Source organism: Drosophila ananassae, chromosome XL (genome assembly GCF_017639315.1).
Source record: "Drosophila ananassae strain 14024-0371.13 chromosome XL, ASM1763931v2, whole genome shotgun sequence".
Taxonomy (NCBI): domain Eukaryota; kingdom Metazoa; phylum Arthropoda; class Insecta; order Diptera; family Drosophilidae; genus Drosophila; species Drosophila ananassae.
In genome coordinates, this window is record NC_057931.1 from 1,379,699 (window position 1) to 1,401,951 (window position 22,253).

At 53.4% G+C, this 22,253-nt stretch overlaps 2 protein-coding genes and 1 non-coding gene across 3 annotated transcripts; all 3 read right to left on the reverse strand.

The window, feature by feature from the left end:
- Positions 1–268: 268 nt before the first annotated feature.
- Trnaa-cgc lies at positions 269–340 on the reverse strand. Its single transcript has one exon. It is a non-coding gene; the product is annotated as a tRNA-Ala (tRNA).
- Positions 341–12,261: 11,921 nt separating this feature from the next.
- On the reverse strand, positions 12,262–13,412 carry LOC6503739. The gene is made up of 4 exons (XM_014905578.3): positions 13,238–13,412; positions 12,899–13,179; positions 12,667–12,846; positions 12,262–12,606 (listed from the first exon to the last, which is right to left on the reverse strand). The coding sequence occupies exons 2-4, from the start codon at positions 13,133–13,135 to the stop codon at positions 12,379–12,381; spliced, it is 645 nt and encodes a 214-aa protein (XP_014761064.1). The 5' UTR covers positions 13,136–13,179; positions 13,238–13,412; the 3' UTR covers positions 12,262–12,378.
- Positions 13,413–16,992: 3,580 nt separating this feature from the next.
- LOC6503738 lies at positions 16,993–18,050 on the reverse strand. Its single transcript, XM_001963793.4, has 3 exons — positions 17,568–18,050; positions 17,364–17,517; positions 16,993–17,302 (listed from the first exon to the last, which is right to left on the reverse strand). The coding sequence occupies exons 1-3, from the start codon at positions 17,825–17,827 to the stop codon at positions 17,123–17,125; spliced, it is 594 nt and encodes a 197-aa protein (XP_001963829.1). The 5' UTR covers positions 17,828–18,050; the 3' UTR covers positions 16,993–17,122.
- Positions 18,051–22,253: the final 4,203 nt, after the last annotated feature.

The window sequence follows — 22,253 nt, forward strand, 5'->3', positions numbered from 1 at the left end:
TTCCCGCCGCCGCCAGAATCGGAGTGGGTCTGTCTCTCTCCGCCTCTCGTCTGTTTCCGCTTCCGCCCTGGCCCCACTTCCGGGTGACTCTGGCGCTGATCCCTCATCCGAGTCGAGCTGATAAATATTGCGCGTGGCGAATGGCAGCCCGATTTGTTTGGCTTAATATTTCAATTTTGGAGGAGCCATTTTGGGACGTGGAGAGGAGCCATTGGAACCAGGGGCCCTCAAGACTCCACGAAACGGGGAAAAAAAGAAAAACACTCATTGGAGACGTCGGGAATCGAACCCGAGGCCTCTCGCATGCGAAGCGAGCGCTCTACCCCTGAGCTACGCCCCCACGATGACGTCCCAGGAATCGATTATTCATAATAGCTACAAGTCGATCACTCACCTGCTCCACTCACTTCATTTGGCAATTGCAGTCCCTGGAGCCAGTTCGAGTTACTCAATCAGAGGACGCGAAATATAGACTTGTAAACAATCATTTAGGTCGCAAAATGACCAACCTGAAACTGCTCCATCACGTTCATCGCTCCACTCGGAGCTGAGTCGCCTGATTATCCATCATCCGACGAGGGCTGTTCATCATCCGCCCTCCGTGCTCCGTGCTATGTTCTGTAGCCTGTAGTCTGTAGCCTGTAGCCTGTATCCTGGTCGCAGCATCATCATCATCACGGAAACTGCGACCCACGACGAGTAACCCTAATGGAAAGTGTATAAAACACAATTTGTTTTCATTCTGCGCTCTTGCTTCTTTTCCGACTTTGCCCGACTGCCTGCCGCCGCTGGCTTTCAGTTTTCAGCGCTTTATCTCGCCAGGCAGATACCATCCTCCGCCCGGCCCGGCCCGGTCTGTCGGGCGCCCACATTCTGTCAGCTTAACCGCTGCCACTTGCCATTGTTGGCTGTTTATTTTGGTAGCCTTGGTGGGCTTGGCTTGGAAAACTTTTCCACATGCCACGCCCAGACGCCCAGACGCCCAGACGCCCAGACGCCCAAACGCCCAAATGCCCTGGCTGCCCTCGGGCCACTAAACAAGAGATAGACTCTGAAGAGGCAGCCGCAAAAAATCGCACACCCTAGGTATACACTAAGACGCAGTAACACCAGGATGCTGGCTGTATTGCGAAAATGCTAGCATACTTCTCAGGGCCCTCGCCTGGTCCTGGTCGCTCGATATCGATCCTGGTCGCCCCTTTTTCGCGCTGTGCAGAGTGTGTGTGGAGAAAGTTGGACACCCGAAAGCCGGGCTGAAAACTTTCTATAGCCTACAAATTTTCTTTTGGCCCCAAATTGGCTGAGGGAGGAAAGTTTTCCTTGCGGCTACTTTCGCCGCCCTGCTCGGCGACACATCCTTCCTTATCCTTTGGGTAGGTGGCACGAGGAGGCTGCCTGCGAACTGCGAGCCACCCCCCGAGCAGTGATTAGGCAATAATTTTCTGGCACGCAAGGAGATCACGCCCGGAGAAATATGGCGTGTCATTGAACAACTCAATATTCGGCGGAACCCACTCACCCACTCACTCACTTAAGCTCCCCGGCCATCAATCCCGAATCCTTCCAAGTCGCGCACTCCGTTCGCAAACGGTTGTTAAGCAAATCACGTAAATTTCTTTAAACGAATTACTTTCAAATTATCGAAAATGTTTGCCAGCCGCCTCCTCCTCCTCCTCCGAGATGGCTCCTAAGCAGGTGCACGTGTGTGCTTTAGCTTCCCGCCTTTGCTTTTTGCCGCCTCTGGTGTGCTTTGCCTTCCCGGCCCTGCTCTGCTCCGCCGTTGTTGGCATTCACTTCCGGCGACAACAAAGGAAAGTTGTGCGAGCCATTTGGCAGCGAGTTTTAAATAAATATTATTGCCACGCCGCCTTGAATGCGAAATGGCGCTTCCTTCGGCGGGTAATTTATATGAAAAGTTTGCTGCTCAGCTCTTGGGGAAGTCCCCGGCCAATCGCTGATTACTTTATTTCTAATGGTCTTTAAACACACTGGCCCGGGAGTCCGGCCTGTTTGGAAATTTGCATCGATCCTGGGCGGGAGGCACTCTCCGGAGTCCGGACGGGGTCTATTTGCGCGGGAGCTGTTGCGGGGGAGACTGCCCCGAAAGCAGTTTATGAAGTAGCAACAAATAATTGACCAACCGGCGCACCCACGCACACACAGCCACTCGCAGGACACGGCCAGGACTCACACACGTGCCCGGGAAAGTGGGCTACACTACACACTCTGGGTGGGGGCGCCCGGGCGTGGGAATCGGGGGCGGCTGCAAAATGGGGAAAAAGAATGGAGCTCAGCACAAAAACGCGCTCAAGTGGCAATCATCATGATGGTGCTGCCACTGCTGCTGCTGCGGGGATGATGTTGTTAATGATGATCATTCCTAGCTGCTGCACTTGGCAATTGTTGCCAGCACTACGGCCCTCCTCCCAGCGACCCAGCCACCCAGCCACCCATCCGCCCCCCATTTAACCCACCCAGCAGCGAAGCAGCGCAGCAGCCCAGTGCTTAAAAATACATTGCACGTTCAAATTGAAGTGGAAATGCAACGAAATGCATATAAAAAACCAGCCCTGTCCTGCCCGGTCCTGGGAGCTGTTCCGGCAGGCACTTTCTCCCCCAAAACGCCAAGTATTTTTCCAGCCCGGACTTGGTCCAAACTATTTTGCAGTCTCCCAAGAGATCCTTAGGTCAGGAACTAAAGTTAATGTCCTTGAGTCAGATATTATGGTTCCCGGAACGCGGCATGAGGACGGTTTCATGGGGCGTGTACATTGCCATTGCGAGCTGGCTGCTGGCCCGATGGGCGGCTTGTTGTTGCGGCTGCCCCGCCCGCGCCAGGACCTCCCCAGGAGCTGCGCAAAGTCCGTTCACGTGGCGCCGGCGATAACAAGCAAATGCAATTATGGATTTACGCGGTGTATGCAACATATTTATGCGAGTTTCCCGCCTTCTGTCCGCTTGGGCCCTGTTGCGGTTGGCTTACACTTTAATTGAGTTGGAAGCCCTAGTTCGGGGCAGGAACTGGAGCTGGAGCTGGAGCTGGAGCTGGAGGTGGAGCGGCAGGAGGAAATTGATGCGCTTCGGGTGCGGAGGACATCAAACACTCGAAGTATTTTGTGTTAACTTGAAAAATGACATGAAAGCGGCCCGAAATAACACCCCGGGGTGGCTTTTTAAAGCAGGAGCTGCCGGAGTGGCATGCAAAAGCAAACAAACAATTTGCGGGTCTTGGCTCTGACATGTGAGAGGGCGAGGGTGCGAGGGTGCCAGAAAGCACACATCCTTGTGGAAGTCCTCCGCCTCGCACATCTCACTTGTATCTCCGAGGGTGTAAAGTGTTTCTGAAAGATGATTGATACGATTTCGAGTGCTCCCAGAGCCACTGAGGCCCGCTCTCCCTGCTCCTGCTTCGTCCTTTGGGGCGCCGCATAAGCGGCGGCGTAATGAAGCGGAAATCGATTTGGAGCGCGTCCTCAACCCGTGCCGGGAAATCGGGAAATCGGGAAATCGGGAAATCGCTCGCCGGCAGCGGGCGTGCGTGAAAAGTTTGACAGCAGCCAGGAGCAGGCAGGATGATGAACAACAGGACACCCCTCCACCGAGCCACACAGAGGGAGAAGTGGGCTGCCGAAAGAGTTGAATCATACGGACATTGAAGGAAGAGCTAGGTCGGAGGAGCAAGGTCCTTGTGGCGGACAATACTTCCCTGGGATTTGCCAAGCATTTCTCTCAGTGCTGGGCCTTGGCCCCCTGCTGGTGGAAAAACAAAAGCGTAAACAAGAAAATATTAAGCAGCTGCGAGAGAAAAACAAAAACGTAACCCGACGCACCCGAAAAAAGCTGGAGGAACGAAAGGGAAATGCGCGAAAGAACTTTTCTTCTTGGGGGGCATTTGGGGGGAGTAGCTCTGGAAAAACAACCAAAAATAAAATAAAGAAAGGATAGCAGAGCAGAGCAGAGAGGTGGAGTGGGAGGGGGAGGGGGAGGGGGAGGGGGAGGGGGAGGGGGAGGGGGAGGGGGAGGGGGAGTGGGTGGTGTTCCGGGGAAAAGCGATTTCCGCCGCTCGCTCGTAACTTTTCACTTAAGCATTTTTGTCACGTCTGCCATTTTTCCTTTCTGCCCCGCCCATCGGAGGCCCTGTGTAATACATTTTTGTAATATTTACTCTGCGCTTTGTTGGACCCGAGAGCCGGGAGCCGGGAGCCGGGATCCGGGCACCCTGGATCGGCCTCCGAGTATATCCAATTGCCCGTGGCCCAAACAGAAAACAACAGAACAACAAGGAGGTCCTTCGGAAAACAAACCCGCTTCCCATGTTTATAATTTCATTTTTTAGAGGGCATTCAGGGTTCGTGCTCGGCCGAGAAGCCACTGCTCCACTGCTTTTTATTTTCCACACACAGAGACATTTGTTGTTGTTTGTTTTACGCCATCCTTGCACTGACTTAATGTCCTTTTTCCGAGTTTCCGAATTTCCGAGTTCCGGCCAGTTCCTTAATTTCTTTTCGTGTTCCGAGCAGGGGAGCCTGCTTGTTTATGCAGCGGGCAAAAATCATATTTTATTGTTATCGAAATTTAGTGGCGTCCCATAAACATCGATGAGCTGGCCCCACTGGGAGTCCCCGGGTCGTCCCAGGGCTGCCAGGGCCCTCTGGAGCGGAGCTCCGGAAGAGCGGGCCCAAACTAGGTCCGCTGCGGCGGCACTGTGCACTCTGATTTGGATTAGGACGAGAGCTGCAGTTCGCCTGCCACCTCCGCATCCTAATCCGGAATCCGGAATCCAGAATCCGGAATCCAGACTCCGGATCCGGAGAAAATTGGCCAGAGCTTAGCTGCGGATGTGGAGACGTAGCTTCGATTCCATAAAAGTGATTGAATTCGAACTCGAATTCATATTCGAATTCAAGGATTAAAAGTGAGTCTGAAGGGAAAAGGCAAAGGTATCCAGAGAATTTAAATCCCAGAGTTTCAAAAAAGGTAGAGGTGGTTGTTATAACCGACATTTCCCTGTTCTCTTTTTCAGAATGCAATTTTGGAAGCTGGAACAGGACTACCCTAGAAAGTCCCAGCCCTGTACCTTCAAACACTCAAAAGTTATGGCAGTTCCAATGGCAATGGTCAGAGTTATACTGCCTGGAAAGGAAGGAGGCAAAGTCTGAAGTCGATAGCTTGGAAGCTGAGAGACTAGTTCGCTTAGAAACAAACTGGCGGACAATTGGACACATGGAACATGCCTCTAACATATTTGGAAGAGATGCAGATCAAGAATACTTGCACACTTTTCAACAATATAATAATAAAGGGTGAGTTCTCATTAAAAATTATTTATTTTATGCTATTTATTGAACAAGAAACTGTAGAAGAATCTTAAAAACCCCCCTTCCAGAGCCCCTCCCATACCACGTCTTAGCTAGAGAGCGCTTTCTGCAAGAAGTTTAAAAAATTCGAAATCCACTCAAGGCATTTGCAACAAAGAACGCTGACCCCTGACCCCCAGCCGAGAAAAGCTAATAAAATAAGCAACACATTTACTTGCCCCGGGCGTGAGCGGCTCTTGTTTGCTCTCCGCTGACCCGAAATCTTTATGACCTTGTGAAGCCACTCCCGGAGCCGCCGCCCACGGAAAGAGGGGGCCTGCGGGCAATCAACAAATCATCCAAACGATTTTAGACATTTTCATTAGCCGCAATTTGGGCATAAAACGAGCCCGCACCGCTGCTGCTTTATGGCCCAGTCGACACCTTCCGAATCGGCGGCATAAATTGTCGAGTGCGGCAGTTAACTGGCTAAAACTAAGCCGGCAATCCATCAAACCACCGGAGTGGTTCCGGTTCCGGGAGTGCCGTGGAGCTCCAGTCTATAAGCGGAGACCGCAAATGTGCCAAATGAGAGGCTTTCGGTTTTCTATTAACTGTCAGCCGTTTAATTTACAAGCACTTTTCGAGCACACCTCAGCCTCAGTCCCCACTCGGCAGGAGGTGGTCAAAGGAGCGGTGGGTGGTTGGGTGGTTGGGTGGTTGGGTGACTGGGTGGTGCAGGAGGGCGGTGCAAGCTTGGCAGGAGGCGGCCAATAAATTAACAAGCAGACGAGAGCGGAAATGAAATGTCTGTGTGTCTGTGGCGGAGATCGGAAGTGCGGTTGCTGTGTGCGGGTGGGTGGGCCTGTTCGGTTGAGACTGAGCTCCTACTCCCCCTCCTAGTACCTACCACCTAGCACCTCCTGGCACCCCTTGGCACCACCCTCCAGGACTGGCAGTCTGGAAACTGACATTTTCCTGCCTTCGTCCATTTCCATGTCGCATGTCAAGCGATGCGAATTCTAATTAAAATTTAATTGTTTACACTTTTCGGGCAACGAGCGGAAATGGGAGCGGAAGCCCAAAGGCTTGGCTTGCTTCTCCCCCACCTCAGCCCCTTATTACCTTAATGTGGTATTTGAAAAAATTATATAGTCTTCCATGCATCTATTCTATAAACTTGTTTCCAGAGCTATTATTAAAAGTAGTTTACAAGACCAAACTAACTTGGTGGGTACAGCACTGGCATTCCAAGAGATATACTTCAAAGGCTAGGCTACTGGGTTTCTCTCAGTGCACTAATGATTGTCCGAGGTTCAGGTCCGCGACCATTAGCCCTAAGTATTGTCGTGCCTGGCGCGTTTAATTGTCGCCTGGCCTGATTTACGTTACACGCCGGCGACAAGAGTTGGCAACACAAACAAACTGCCAGCTGGCGGAGGCGGAGGCGGAGTTGGAGGGGCGCCTGCGGTGCCCTGGCCCGGGCCTGGAGTGGGCGGCGGTGGTGCAGAAGCCCGAACGTGCCTCGCATGCCAATGGAATGCTTATCAAAGTGTATAAAATTCATAGAAATTATGACGCGAGCGCAAAGTTGCACGACCAGAGCAAGAAAAGACGCTTGACGTTGACACAATGTTGTATATATAGACAGTATATATGTGCCGCATCGGGGGGCATATGGATGAGGGGCGGGCAGTGGGGAGCAGCAGGGAAAGGGGCGTGCTAAGGCGTGGAAAAGTTGTGTGCTTAAGCGTTTTATTGTCTTTAAGCTTCATTAAGTCAAATGGCGAAAGCGTTTAGGGCAAATGAGGAGCGCATCGCGGAGCCAGATCCGGAATACATACAAAGTTCAATCTCGGAGGGGACTCGGCGGAGCATCCTATCCTCCTCTCCAGTCGCATGTGGAGAGGCCCTCGCCCGGCAATTAAAAAGTTGTCGCCTAGCAATAAACGCGTTCCATTAAACGGAATCTAGTTAGCTCGCCTCGGAATTAAATTAAAAGCAAACTTTTCCCGCCCCTGACCTCCAGTTAGACTCGGGGGGCTTACAACTTGGCATGTTGTCTTTATGGTAACAGAGTAGGAAGCTTGGACGATATGAAGTGTAGGATTTAGTGGCCCGTGAGAGATCTTGAGTGAAGGGACCCGCACCTCCAGAGGCATCACCACCAGGTGAGGCTCGGCTCGCCGCTGGCCGCGTACGCACCCACGAACTTCTTCTTCACGCAGGCCGCGCAGTGCATATTAAGAACCGGACAAACAACGAGGAGGAAGGTCCTCAGTGTAATCATCCGGCGCTGGTAGATAGCCTCGCCGACCACGAAGAATCCGTCGATGGCCATGGAGATGCTCGAGATGGTCAGCCAGGGCGTGAACAGCTGGGGCTTGACCTGGGGAAGGTGGATTTGAGGAGCTGGGTGGGTGGAGGTTCTTGGGAGTAGTGATCTCACCCGAACCACGGCGTAGAGCAGCATCAGCCAGACCAGGAGCATCAAGAGGTGGCCCAGGATGCGGCCCCTTCCAGAGCCCCTCCCAGAGCGCCCCTTCCAGAGCCCCCACCATACCACGTCTTAGCTAGAGAGCGCTTTCTGCAAGAAGTTTAAAAAATTCGAAATCCACTCAAGGCATTTGCAACAAAGAACGCTGACCCCTGACCCCCAGCCGAGAAAAGCTAATAAAATAAGCAACACATTTACTTGCCCCGGGCGTGAGCGGCTCTTGTTTGCTCTCCGCTGACCCGAAATCTTTATGACCTTGTGAAGCCACTCCCGGAGCCGCCGCCCACGGAAAGAGGGGGCCTGCGGGCAATCAACAAATCATCCAAACGATTTTAGACATTTTCATTAGCCGCAATTTGGGCATAAAACGAGCCCGCACCGCTGCTGCTTTATGGCCCAGTCGACACCTTCCGAATCGGCGGCATAAATTGTCGAGTGCGGCAGTTAACTGGCTAAAACTAAGCCGGCAATCCATCAAACCACCGGAGTGGTTCCGGTTCCGGGAGTGCCGTGGAGCTCCAGTCTATAAGCGGAGACCGCAAATGTGCCAAATGAGAGGCTTTCGGTTTTCTATTAACTGTCAGCCGTTTAATTTACAAGCACTTTTCGAGCACACCTCAGCCTCAGTCCCCACTCGGCAGGAGGTGGTCAAAGGAGCGGTGGGTGGTTGGGTGGTTGGGTGGTTGGGTGACTGGGTGGTGCAGGAGGGCGGTGCAAGCTTGGCAGGAGGCGGCCAATAAATTAACAAGCAGACGAGAGCGGAAATGAAATGTCTGTGTGTCTGTGGCGGAGATCGGAAGTGCGGTTGCTGTGTGCGGGTGGGTGGGCCTGTTCGGTTGAGACTGAGCTCCTACTCCCCCTCCTAGTACCTACCACCTAGCACCTCCTGGCACCCCTTGGCACCACCCTCCAGGACTGGCAGTCTGGAAACTGACATTTTCCTGCCTTCGTCCATTTCCATGTCGCATGTCAAGCGATGCGAATTCTAATTAAAATTTAATTGTTTACACTTTTCGGGCAACGAGCGGAAATGGGAGCGGAAGCCCAAAGGCTTGGCTTGCTTCTCCCCCACCTCAGCCCCTTATTACCTTAATGTGGTATTTGAAAAAATTATATAGTCTTCCATGCATCTATTCTATAAACTTGTTTCCAGAGCTATTAGTAAAAGTAGTTTACAAGACCAAACTAACTTGGTGGGTACAGCACTGGCATTCCAAGAGATATACTTCAAAGGCTAGGCTACTGGGTTTCTCTCAGTGCACTAATGATTGTCCGAGGTTCAGGTCCGCGACCATTAGCCCTAAGTATTGTCGTGCCTGGCGCGTTTAATTGTCGCCTGGCCTGATTTACGTTACACGCCGGCGACAAGAGTTGGCAACACAAACAAACTGCCAGCTGGCGGAGGCGGAGGCGGAGTTGGAGGGGCGCCTGCGGTGCCCTGGCCCGGGCCTGGAGTGGGCGGCGGTGGTGCAGAAGCCCGAACGTGCCTCGCATGCCAATGGAATGCTTATCAAAGTGTATAAAATTCATAGAAATTATGACGCGAGCGCAAAGTTGCACGACCAGAGCAAGAAAAGACGCTTGACGTTGACACAATGTTGTATATATAGACAGTATATATGTGCCGCATCGGGGGGCATATGGATGAGGGGCGGGCAGTGGGGAGCAGCAGGGAAAGGGGCGTGCTAAGGCGTGGAAAAGTTGTGTGCTTAAGCGTTTTATTGTCTTTAAGCTTCATTAAGTCAAATGGCGAAAGCGTTTAGGGCAAATGAGGAGCGCATCGCGGAGCCAGATCCGGAATACATACAAAGTTCAATCTCGGAGGGGACTCGGCGGAGCATCCTATCCTCCTCTCCAGTCGCATGTGGAGAGGCCCTCGCCCGGCAATTAAAAAGTTGTCGCCTAGCAATAAACGCGTTCCATTAAACGGAATCTAGTTAGCTCGCCTCGGAATTAAATTAAAAGCAAACTTTTCCCGCCCCTGACCTCCAGTTAGACTCGGGGGGCTTACAACTTGGCATGTTGTCTTTATGGTAACAGAGTAGGAAGCTTGGACGATATGAAGTGTAGGATTTAGTGGCCCGTGAGAGATCTTGAGTGAAGGGACCCGCACCTCCAGAGGCATCACCACCAGGTGAGGCTCGGCTCGCCGCTGGCCGCGTACGCACCCACGAACTTCTTCTTCACGCAGGCCGCGCAGTGCATATTAAGAACCGGACAAACAACGAGGAGGAAGGTCCTCAGTGTAATCATCCGGCGCTGGTAGATAGCCTCGCCGACCACGAAGAATCCGTCGATGGCCATGGAGATGCTCGAGATGGTCAGCCAGGGCGTGAACAGCTGGGGCTTGACCTGGGGAAGGTGGATTTGAGGAGCTGGGTGGGTGGAGGTTCTTGGGAGTAGTGATCTCACCCGAACCACGGCGTAGAGCAGCATCAGCCAGACCAGGAGCATCAAGAGGTGGCCCAGGATGCGGCCCCTTCCAGAGCCCCTCCCAGAGCGCCCCTTCCAGAGCCCCCACCATACCACGTCTTAGCTAGAGAGCGCTTTCTGCAAGAAGTTTAAAAAATTCGAAATCCACTCAAGGCATTTGCAACAAAGAACGCTGACCCCTGACCCCCAGCCGAGAAAAGCTAATAAAATAAGCAACACATTTACTTGCCCCGGGCGTGAGCGGCTCTTGTTTGCTCTCCGCTGACCCGAAATCTTTATGACCTTGTGAAGCCACTCCCGGAGCCGCCGCCCACGGAAAGAGGGGGCCTGCGGGCAATCAACAAATCATCCAAACGATTTTAGACATTTTCATTAGCCGCAATTTGGGCATAAAACGAGCCCGCACCGCTGCTGCTTTATGGCCCAGTCGACACCTTCCGAATCGGCGGCATAAATTGTCGAGTGCGGCAGTTAACTGGCTAAAACTAAGCCGGCAATCCATCAAACCACCGGAGTGGTTCCGGTTCCGGGAGTGCCGTGGAGCTCCAGTCTATAAGCGGAGACCGCAAATGTGCCAAATGAGAGGCTTTCGGTTTTCTATTAACTGTCAGCCGTTTAATTTACAAGCACTTTTCGAGCACACCTCAGCCTCAGTCCCCACTCGGCAGGAGGTGGTCAAAGGAGCGGTGGGTGGTTGGGTGGTTGGGTGGTTGGGTGACTGGGTGGTGCAGGAGGGCGGTGCAAGCTTGGCAGGAGGCGGCCAATAAATTAACAAGCAGACGAGAGCGGAAATGAAATGTCTGTGTGTCTGTGGCGGAGATCGGAAGTGCGGTTGCTGTGTGCGGGTGGGTGGGCCTGTTCGGTTGAGACTGAGCTCCTACTCCCCCTCCTAGTACCTACCACCTAGCACCTCCTGGCACCCCTTGGCACCACCCTCCAGGACTGGCAGTCTGGAAACTGACATTTTCCTGCCTTCGTCCATTTCCATGTCGCATGTCAAGCGATGCGAATTCTAATTAAAATTTAATTGTTTACACTTTTCGGGCAACGAGCGGAAATGGGAGCGGAAGCCCAAAGGCTTGGCTTGCTTCTCCCCCACCTCAGCCCCTTATTACCTTAATGTGGTATTTGAAAAAATTATATAGTCTTCCATGCATCTATTCTATAAACTTGTTTCCAGAGCTATTATTAAAAGTAGTTTACAAGACCAAACTAACTTGGTGGGTACAGCACTGGCATTCCAAGAGATATACTTCAAAGGCTAGGCTACTGGGTTTCTCTCAGTGCACTAATGATTGTCCGAGGTTCAGGTCCGCGACCATTAGCCCTAAGTATTGTCGTGCCTGGCGCGTTTAATTGTCGCCTGGCCTGATTTACGTTACACGCCGGCGACAAGAGTTGGCAACACAAACAAACTGCCAGCTGGCGGAGGCGGAGGCGGAGTTGGAGGGGCGCCTGCGGTGCCCTGGCCCGGGCCTGGAGTGGGCGGCGGTGGTGCAGAAGCCCGAACGTGCCTCGCATGCCAATGGAATGCTTATCAAAGTGTATAAAATTCATAGAAATTATGACGCGAGCGCAAAGTTGCACGACCAGAGCAAGAAAAGACGCTTGACGTTGACACAATGTTGTATATATAGACAGTATATATGTGCCGCATCGGGGGGCATATGGATGAGGGGCGGGCAGTGGGGAGCAGCAGGGAAAGGGGCGTGCTAAGGCGTGGAAAAGTTGTGTGCTTAAGCGTTTTATTGTCTTTAAGCTTCATTAAGTCAAATGGCGAAAGCGTTTAGGGCAAATGAGGAGCGCATCGCGGAGCCAGATCCGGAATACATACAAAGTTCAATCTCGGAGGGGACTCGGCGGAGCATCCTATCCTCCTCTCCAGTCGCATGTGGAGAGGCCCTCGCCCGGCAATTAAAAAGTTGTCGCCTAGCAATAAACGCGTTCCATTAAACGGAATCTAGTTAGCTCGCCTCGGAATTAAATTAAAAGCAAACTTTTCCCGCCCCTGACCTCCAGTTAGACTCGGGGGGCTTACAACTTGGCATGTTGTCTTTATGGTAACAGAGTAGGAAGCTTGGACGATATGAAGTGTAGGATTTAGTGGCCCGTGAGAGATCTTGAGTGAAGGGACCCGCACCTCCAGAGGCATCACCACCAGGTGAGGCTCGGCTCGCCGCTGGCCGCGTACGCACCCACGAACTTCTTCTTCACGCAGGCCGCGCAGTGCATATTAAGAACCGGACAAACAACGAGGAGGAAGGTCCTCAGTGTAATCATCCGGCGCTGGTAGATAGCCTCGCCGACCACGAAGAATCCGTCGATGGCCATGGAGATGCTCGAGATGGTCAGCCAGGGCGTGAACAGCTGGGGCTTGACCTGGGGAAGGTGGATTTGAGGAGCTGGGTGGGTGGAGGTTCTTGGGAGTAGTGATCTCACCCGAACCACGGCGTAGAGCAGCATCAGCCAGACCAGGAGCATCAAGAGGTGGCCCAGGATGCGGAAGCGTCGCAGCTGCTCCTCGTTGAAGAACACAAAGCGCCTCGGGCGCCACATCCTCAGCAGGTGCACGCCATTCTTCTCGCGGAGCACGCGCAGGAACTCGATGCAGTTGTGGAGCTGGAAGGGGGAGGGTCAACGGGCTATCAGTGCCGCTACCAGATGGACTCACGAATCCAAACATGCTGATCACCAGCACGAAGTAGAACATGAACGGGAAGAGCTCCTCCGAGCAGCTGAACTTGTTCGTGACGTACTGCACCGCCATCCGGGGGTAGCTGGGCTTGGGCTTGGGCGGCGACGGGGTGCACTCCCAGATGGAGAAGAACTCGCAGTTGATGGCCGAGGCGCGGAGGACGCGGCGCAGGAAGTTGCACAGGATGACCTTGATCTGCTTCAGTTGGAACATGGCTTTGGCTTCGCTCGGAATTGCTCGCAAACTGAATGCTTAATCTGAAAATATTTCGAAAACAATTGTAATAATTTCGAGGACACACAGTCAGATACTTTCGAGTCTGGAAACCGACGAACACTGCTCTCGAACCAAAAACTAATCTTTTTTTGATGCTTTCCCGAAACTTTTTCGAAAACTCAATTCGAAAATAAACGAAATCACAGGGCACACAAAATCAGGTACTGTCGAGACTGAGAACTGGGTAAGAGTGAGGTCCGGATCTGAGAACAGCTCCCAGCTCTGAAGTCTGGGGGCACAGCCTGCTTAGAGCCTCAAATTTAACTTTTCGGTTTCTGGCCCAAGGACAAGGACACCGACTAAAAACAGGATGACGAGGACGACGACAACGACGATGATGATGCTGCTGATGGTCCTGCGAGTCCTCCAATCCCCCGCAAGCCCTCCAAGCCATGCCGGCTTGGCCCTCCGACAGCTCCTTCTGTCATTTGTGGCTGCTGGTCTGCTTCATTGGTTTTTGATTGTGTTTGGCTGCTTTATTTATTTATGGGCAATGAGTCCCAGTCCGCAGCGGGGATGATGGGCTCCTGGCAGTGGTTGGCTGGCAGAGCTTTCATAAAATATTATATCTTGTTTTTGCTCGCCGGTCCTCGGCACTCGCAGCCCGGCACGGTGATGGCCTGCACCTGGAGAAAAGTGCAGGGCGGCGGGCAGTTTCTGGCGGGTAACTGGAGGGGACACCTTCTTGGGGAGTGCATCGGCCTCCGATGTGTGGCCGTGAATGTCCTTAAATGTTGGGCTGCCTCCCGAACACGACTTTTCGAGCAGTGTGCGCACATAAGCCGGGCCAACTCATGAAGAGCCTTCGCTCACAGCAAAGTTAAATTGCAAACAACAGGGCGAGCAGGATGAACAGGATGAACAGGATGAGGAAGCTCAGCGGCGCCGGGAGGAAGCTCACAGTCCCAGCGCCTGCCCCACCCACTTGCAACATCCCTTTTCCCTGCACATGACAAGAACTTGGGCTCGGAGCTGAAACTTCTTACGCTAAATTGATTCCGTTGAAAACAAGTGCTTGGACTGCCGGGCGGTGGGGGAGTGCACTGCGAGAAAAGGGGAGCATCGGTACTTGTGGGGCCTGCGGACGGAGCTGCGGCCGTTTCTCGCTCTGCACCGAGAGGAGCGAACAAAAGCCTGTCGAGATAGCAGACAAATGCACTTATGCAACACAGCCGTGGAAGACAGCTGAAGACAACATAAAAACAAACAACTTGGACCGGGGGTCGGGTTGGGTCGGGGCTCCATCCTATCCGATTTCCATATGCGACGGCTTCCTCCAGCCCAGGCGGCTCCGGCCCAGCTCCTTGCTATTTTTCCAAACTCGTAAAACCCCGACGAAACACCGAAACTACAAGCATATCAGAAATGTTGCATATGGGATGGTCTGTGGCAGTGGCAGGGGCAGTGCCAGTGGCAGGGCTGTTACATCGCTGGGCTGCTACACTGGGCAGCAGGAAACTGAATCCAAATTCAAAATTGGGGGGCCTCCCAGAGATATTATCAGGTTTAGCAATTAGGCTCTAATGGCAACATTGTTTCGCTTATGATTTGTTTCGCTCCGAAACGAGCCGAGTTTCGGATTCCGGGCCCAAATCCGACAAGGCGGCTGCTGCCAAAATATTTGCCATGTTCCACATGTTGGGCAGACATCGACGTAATGCCAGATTTGAGCTTGATCTGGTTTGCGGCTGGGCTGTTTAATTGCGTTTGAGCTGCTGTCAGTCGGTCAGCCAGGACGTGGCTTTGCAGAAAGGACAACAGACAACGGACAACAGACATCGGACATCGGACATCGGACATCGGACATGAACAAGAACATGGTAGGGGCAGGGGCAGAGGCAGAGGCAGTGGCCAAAGGCCCGGGATTAAATCAAATTTAAAACTGTGCTGTGTCCTGATAAATTATCCATGCATGCATATTATATGAGAGGGCAGGATGGAAGGACCCTAGGATGGGGAATCCTGCTGCACATGGCATAATGCATGCACACTTAAGGCCTCGAGAGTGCCAGCCAAATGGCATGACAGGGACGGATGCTCAGATAGCGCCAGCTGGAAACGGATGCCGGTTGCCAGGACCTCTCGTCCTCCAACCCTCCAGCCCTCCAGTCCTTCAGCCCTCCACCCTTCCAAACCTAAACCCATCCCAGCCCGACACATCTCATCTCGTCTCAGCTCGGAAAAGCTTAGCAAAATACTTTCATAATAATCTTTATGGCACAACGAGGAAAATAGAAAAAAGCGCGGCAGAAGCGAGCTCGAGAAATGGCCAAAACTGTTTTGCCAAAAAAGGCAAAAACACAGAAACCAGACGGAGAACACACGGGCTAAGCGAGTGGGGCAGCTGGTGCGGCAAGTGGCCGGGGCTCGGAGGATGCTAAAATAAAATGGGTAGTTCTGGGGTGCCGGGTGGCTGGTGGCGGCGGCACTCTGTGATTTGCTTGCTGTTCTTGTTCCTGGGCGCACTCCATGTAGTTGCTTTTTTATGAAGACCACCCCTCGGCCAGGCCCGGACCAGAACCAGGACCAAGACCAGGCCGCAGATGGACGCGGGGAGGCAGGAGCTGCAGGATTTTCAGGTTTGACGTGTTTTTGGAAGATTAAGCTGCGATAATAAATCGCCCGCTTCCTGGGAAGTAACAACTTGCCCTGCAAATCCCCGGAATAACTCAAATACGGCAGTTTGCATTTCTTTCGCTTCGGCTGCCGGCTCCTGGAAAGAGGGGATGCAGCCTACACTCTTCCGAAACCATTAATAGGCTCACCCGTTAATTTAAATGGAAGAGGATCCGCCCAGAGGATCAGGACGAATGCTCTCGGGCAGTGCTGGGACACCCTGGCTCCCGAGGTGGCATTTTGCTTGTTTTTCCAAATGCTGAAAGCAAAGTTGGATTATGTCCGGGGCGGGTGTGTGGGCCAGGATGTGTGCGAAGATAATACGGCAGCAGCAGCTTCTGGGGGCCGCTCCTGGTGGCCCAAAAGTTGAATGTGCTGCCCTCGGAGCTCCATCGGAGGTGGGGCTTATGTGCAATAATTTTTCGTTCTTTTTCCGCCCGCCCTATGGAGCGGAGCGGAGCGGTGGGCGGCACTTCGCTCTGCATGAGCTGGATTTAATAAATTCTAATGTTTGCTTACCTTGCCCGAAAGGCTCTCAACCCGAAACCGCCACCCAGACACACACACGGTGCATCCTTTTCCGTTTCCACTCCCCGCCTCGCTCCGTTTCTGTCCGCTTTCGGGAACAACAGTGCCAGGACCCTCCCATCTGGAGCCGGCTTGGCGCCACAGCAGATTTACTTTTATTGCAAATTGCAATTCTGCATCCTCGGTTACCAACTTTCCGCCCGGCCACATAATATAAATGTCTATATCAGGAATGAATGAATGGACAGATACTCGGAGGGAGCAACGAACGGACAAGCGGACAGACGGACACACGGACACACGGACAGGCGGACAGGCGGAAAAGCCAGCTAAGGGCTAATGCGAGGCGAAAGGATGTTCTGGAGCCGCACTTCAACTGCATCTGCATTTCATAAGAGCGCCTCTCGAGTCGACTACAGTGACAGCTGGCTATGACGGACATAAAGCACACACTGTACAGGACTAGAGGACTATAGGGGCAACAAAAGCATTCAGCATTCAGATTGAGGGCCAGCAGCAGGTCCTGGACAGAAAAGCACAAACTGGAAACTTGGCCATTGAATTTGTTATTTGTGGTGCCCGCCGGGGGCACTCACTGTGGGCTGCACCTGCTCCTGGAACTGGAAGGGAAACGGATTCAAGAGTCTGCCTTTAATTAATAGAGCCATTTCTTTATTTGGTTTTCCACACAGTCAGATAGTCAGATGGTCGGGCAGCCGCTGGCCAGCTCCAGCTCCAGATCCAGATCCAGATCCAGACAGGCACACGAAACGATGGGCACTAACGGAACCAGGTCCAGAACTTGTACCAGCGCCGCTGGGAGCGCCCGGGAGGAGGGACGGAGGGCCGGGGAATGGCCTGGGGCGACACCACCACCATGGTGGACGAGCCCATCTGAGCCTGATCGTCCAAGTGGTCCTGCGTGGCCCGAATCACGCACTGCTGGTACTGCTCCATGACCTATTGAGGTGAGAGGGAGTTGAGGGCGATCGGGAGGACGGGGGGACTGGCCAGGACTCACCTTGAAGCAGTTGCAGGAGCGTTCGTGGCTCCGCTGGAGGCATGTCTTGAGCCGGGCGGCCACGTCCTTGCAGGGGGGATCTCCCAGCGGAGTCAGGTGCTCCTCGGAGTTCATCAGCAGCCGGTTAAACTCCTCGTAGATGGCCTCCTCCGGCCTGGCGAGGATCAGGGTCAGGGATCTGGGGAAACAGAGCTGCATACTTACATGCGCTGGATGTCCTCGATGGCACCTAGCACTGACCGGGACTTGGGGCGCCTCCTGGCCTTCGGGTTGGACACTCGCTGGGGTTCCGGGCGGGCCGTTTCCGAGGGCGGCGGACTCTGATCCGTCGGATGGGGATTCGGCGCTTCCTGCTGGGGCGGGGACTGCTGCGGCTGGACGTGGGGCTGCTCCTGTCCCACCCCGCTGGCCCCGCCCTTCGCCCTCGCCTCCTCCCGCGCCACTCCGCTCAGGCTGGCCCCCATTCTGGCGGGTGTCGGTAGTGGCTCGAACTGAGAATTTGGTTGGGTTTGCGTGTTTTGGTCCTTTCTCGAAGAGTCTCGCGGCTTTCGTCAGAGGGGTGCAATTTTCATGGCTAGGGATTTGGCGGCTAGAAAGAGGAAAGTGAAACTGTTGTCGGCGGTGTCAGTAATTTAAGCAAGTCGGGAAAGGGTCAAGCCGGCACCGAAATGTGACAGAATACTCAAATCCCAGTCATCTTTCCAAGGAGAGGGCTCGGCTCCCAACTCACTTCCTGTCCAACTTAAATTAAAAGCGGAATAGTGCTTCTCGTGGCTCGCATTTCATCAGGGCCGTAATGGCCGAGCTCACAAAGTAGCGGAGCAAGTGCCGGCCATTTGCAGGAGGCCAGGTGATGATCCACCCTCGATGACTCCCTCGACCGGCCCTCGCCAGCTCATCCGGCTACCGAGTTTGGAATTTTTGCTTAATTGCGCATTAGAGGGAAAAGTTTTCCTGTTTCCGGCGGAATGGCCACCACAACGCAACACATTGAGAAACTTCATCCAGACAATTTGACGATGGTCTGTCTCTCCGGTGTCCGCAGTCCGCTGTCCGTTGTCCGACATGTCTGTCCGCTTGTCCGCCTCGTCTGTCAATTGCAGGCGCCTCCTCCCCGGCTGCATCATCCTCCGGAGGGGCTGCTGCCACTAATCAAGCAAGAGTGACCTGGCCCCAGGTGCAGGCAGGTGTTCCGGGTCCAGGTCCACGCCTCAAGCCTCCAGCCTCGAGCCGGGGGCATAAAAAAGTCAAGAAGTTTGTTGCGGCTGGCATTTCGTTATTGGAATTTTCATTGGCCACAAAAATACTTTTTCGATTAAACTTTAACGGCGCGTAAAATGCCAAGCCAGAGACGGCAAATGGCCGGAAAATGGCAGCGAGGCCCACTCCTCCGGCAGGTCCTCGTTCAGGTTGAGGAGGTCCCAATGCCAAATCAGAAAATGATTAATTACGGAATGTTTTCGGTACACACAGTCCGTAGTCCGCAGTCCGTGGTCCGTAGTCCTCTGTCCGTAGTCCAGAGACCGTCCTCCTCCGCACGGAATGGCGCTCCATTCTGCTGCGTAGCCTGCCAAATGCCAATTAGCGGAAATATTTCACGTGGCCAACGTCGCCGACTAATGGAAATAAATTAGTTTCGCCTCCTTTTCGGCGGTCCCACATCAAAAATGTTAAATACGCAATCCCTCGCGTGGAGTCCTCGCCGGGCAGGGACGGCGAGTCCGGATGGAAATTGAAATGGAAATCAGCCGAGGCTTGGTCGAAACAAATGTGGCACAAGGTGTCCCTCCGCCAGAAATGCGATTTAAAGCGGAGACAGTTCGAGGACGGATGGAGCAGTCTGGGCAGGCTCCTCCAGACATCCTCTCCAAAAATATTAAACGGGGATTACCAACTTCCTGATGGAACTTTCCAAAACGGGGCACTGCAAGTGCAGGCCCTGCCGGGCCGGCGCCGCCATTCTGGTCCAGGCTAGCTGCCATCGCTGCGGGTACAGTCGCCGCCATAACCGCATCGCATTGTTGGCCCGGCCAGCGCAGCCAGCGAGCCGGAAAGTTCATTTGGCCCGGCATTCATTTCACATGTCCACAACGGTTGCCCCCCGTCGGGTCGAAAATGCAAAATCCCCGGAGCCCGGAGCCCCGAGCCGGCTGTATCAACGTGTAGCAGCCACGGCTCTGGGCCTTTAATTGCCACGCCCCCTCCCGCCCTGTCGGAGTGCGGGGGGCGAGTGCGGGGGCGGGGCGAAAAAACACGAGGATTACAATCAGCATGAAAATCAAGCGTCAAAAAGTTTTTCCCACCACGTAATCCGCAGCAGTTTTTCATCTTCAGCGCAGGCATGCGAGTGGGGGCATGGGCATGGATGTGTGGCACACCCCCATGGCCTTGGCGGTTCCAGATGTGCATCAGGAGCAGCAGCAGGAGCAGGAGCAGGAGCAGGATCCAGAGCAGGAGCTGGGCCATCAGCATTAGCCGAGCACGTTCAACTTTCCAGTGGCACGCGAAACCGCACAAAATGTCGCCGCCCCACTTGCCAACCTCTTGCTTCATCACACTGTCTCTTTCGCAATCGCACTTGGGCCCCCCTCGCTGAATTTTTCGCACATTGCTGCCCCCCCTTTTTTCACTTACTTGTTCCTTTTTCTTACCCCGCGTTCCGGGCCGGAAGGGTATATCTGCATCCCGGGATGTGTCCTGAGCACTAGATGGATCTCAAGCAGCACTTACCTTGTTTAGCACCAATTGGCTACAAATACTCGACAACCAATGGCGCTGCTCTGCTCCGGTTTACAACTAAATCTTTGATAGTTGATAGTTTTTCGAGTCCTGGCAGTGCGTCCTGCGGAATCAGGCAGCGCCATTCCATATTTTTATGGGGGAGCGCCATAAAAGCGAGAAGGGAAGCCGTGTACTGGGTATTTTATGGCTGGAGAACTCTTTCAGGTTCAGGCTCCTTCCCTGCTTGCGGCTGCTGGGCTTCGCCTGCTATATTTTTCAGCATATAAATTTTCGTTCAAGTTGAAAAGTTTCACATACTCCTGTCACGTAACGCGCAGTGGGGTCCAGTGGCGTGGTGGAGTGCTGGGGTGCTGGAGTGGTGAGTGGTGAGTGGTGCGTGGAGCCTGCCAGCCCGGGCGGAGGGAGAGGAGACCTGGTCGCGTGCTGAGCTGAGGTCATGCCATGCCGGAGTCCGAGTCGCTAATTTATGGCCTGACATTAGAATGCAATCATATTCACTTAAAAAAGTGCATAACTTTTGGCTTTCGCCGCCGCCCGACTTGCGGCTGTCATCGTTGGTGTTGTGCTGCAATAGTGGCAGTTGTTGCAGCTGCTGGTCGTTGGCCCTCGCCCGCCCTTCTGCGAAAATAACTTTTATTGCACTCGAGCTTAATTGCCGAACAAATTGCTGCTAATCGCGCGTGAGCTGCGTGCAGAGTGAGGTTAGCACCTGATCTCTAAAAATGTCTGTTCTTGGACGCCCAAGGTCCTTGTTCTATCCAGAAAGACACTCTTTTGACATATCATATTTATCATATTTATGATTTTTAAGCCAACATCCATTATGAGATACATCATAAATGCATTCGGCATTCATTTGAATGATTTATCGTCCGTGGGGCAAAAAGAGTGACTGATATGCGATTAATTGATGACGAGCATGTGCTTTGCCGCGTCTGATATCAATTAAGTTTAAATCAGCATGATTGATTGCCCATTGAGCAATCATATTTATTTGCCGTGTCCAGGACCAGCCACCTACCTCCTACCTCCCCTCACGGCTCCTGCCAGATCCTGCCCAGCCACCTTATCACGGACATGGCCAAGTAATCCCGCAAAAAGAACGCAGAGGGGCGGGAATCAAATAAATAAATCTCATCATAAGCACGCATATGCAAATGAATAAAATCTAAACCGAAAAGCGTAAGCCGCCGGCAGCAGCGCCACTGACCCGTAACATGTGTCGCCCGTCCCCAGCGGACACGCCCACCTTCTATCCCACACAGCACACACAGTACCCTACATCCTGCATACATATATCCCATATCCTATCTGGGATGTGGGACGCCCTGCTCCGCCCTGCCCCGGTCTGGTCTGGTGGAACATAAGCCGCAAAAAGATTTTCGACAACGGGCGGCTGCAAAATGTGAAAACCAAAGAATTATTGCCTTGTCGCCTGTCCCTGACCTGACCCGGTCCGCTTCACATGGCCAGTTGCCTGGTTTTCGGGGCCACCCGGAAGGGGGTCTGCCAGGAGCGGGTGCGGGTGCGGAGGGGCGTAATCTTTGTGCCAACGCCAGTCGCCAGCGTTGGCGTCAACTTATCCCCAGGCTGCCAGTTTACAATTTTGCAGCCGGCCGACAGGGCTGGCAAGTTGGCGGGGTTTTTCGGAACATTATTTGTTTAAAATGGAGGGATAACGGGGACAAGCGGACAAATGAACTAGCGGACAGACGGACAACAGGACGAGCGGACAAGCAGACTAGCGGACATTGTTCTATCAAGGCTATCGACTACTAATGGAGGGCTTTTCGTAGTGTTATGTCTTCAAAGGAGGGAGCTTACAGGCAGAAAAAGGACATGCGGACAGACGGACAGAAGGACAGAAGGACAGAAGGACATGCGGACATGGATCTATGAACTACTATTGGAACACCCTGAACTTCAGTACTTGCTCTTCTGTCTTGAGAGCTCAGAACGTCCTTTGGAGCAAAGCCTCCCAGCCACAAAGACCTCTAGCTGCTCTCCACTGGCAGCTCTACCGCTGGCGCCTTCTTTGCCTTCCTCCAGCTGCGAAGGACCTTCTCCCCTGCTGCTTTGTTGCTGCTTGCCGTTGATGATGTTGTGCTGCTCTGCATGTGTGTGTCGGGGCTGTGTGCGTGCGAGGTG

Excerpts from the sequence above, each read along its gene's own strand:
- LOC6503739 (XM_014905578.3), bottom strand. The coding sequence starts at position 13,135 with ATGTTCCAACTGAAGCAGATCAAGGTCATCCTGTGCAACTTCCTGCGC. Across the intron at positions 12,847-12,898 it reads TGATCAGCATGTTTGGATTC|CTCCACAACTGCATCGAGTT; the intron begins GTGAGTCCATCT and ends TCCCCCTTCCAG. Across the intron at positions 12,607-12,666 it reads TGCTCTACGCCGTGGTTCGG|GTCAAGCCCCAGCTGTTCAC; the intron begins GTGAGATCACTA and ends CACCTTCCCCAG.
- LOC6503738 (XM_001963793.4), bottom strand. The coding sequence starts at position 17,827 with ATGGGGGCCAGCCTGAGCGGAGTGGCGCGGGAGGAGGCGAGGGCGAAG. Across the intron at positions 17,518-17,567 it reads ATCGAGGACATCCAGCGCAT|GCCGGAGGAGGCCATCTACG; the intron begins GTAAGTATGCAG and ends GATCCTCGCCAG. Across the intron at positions 17,303-17,363 it reads GCTCCTGCAACTGCTTCAAG|GTCATGGAGCAGTACCAGCA; the intron begins GTGAGTCCTGGC and ends TCACCTCAATAG.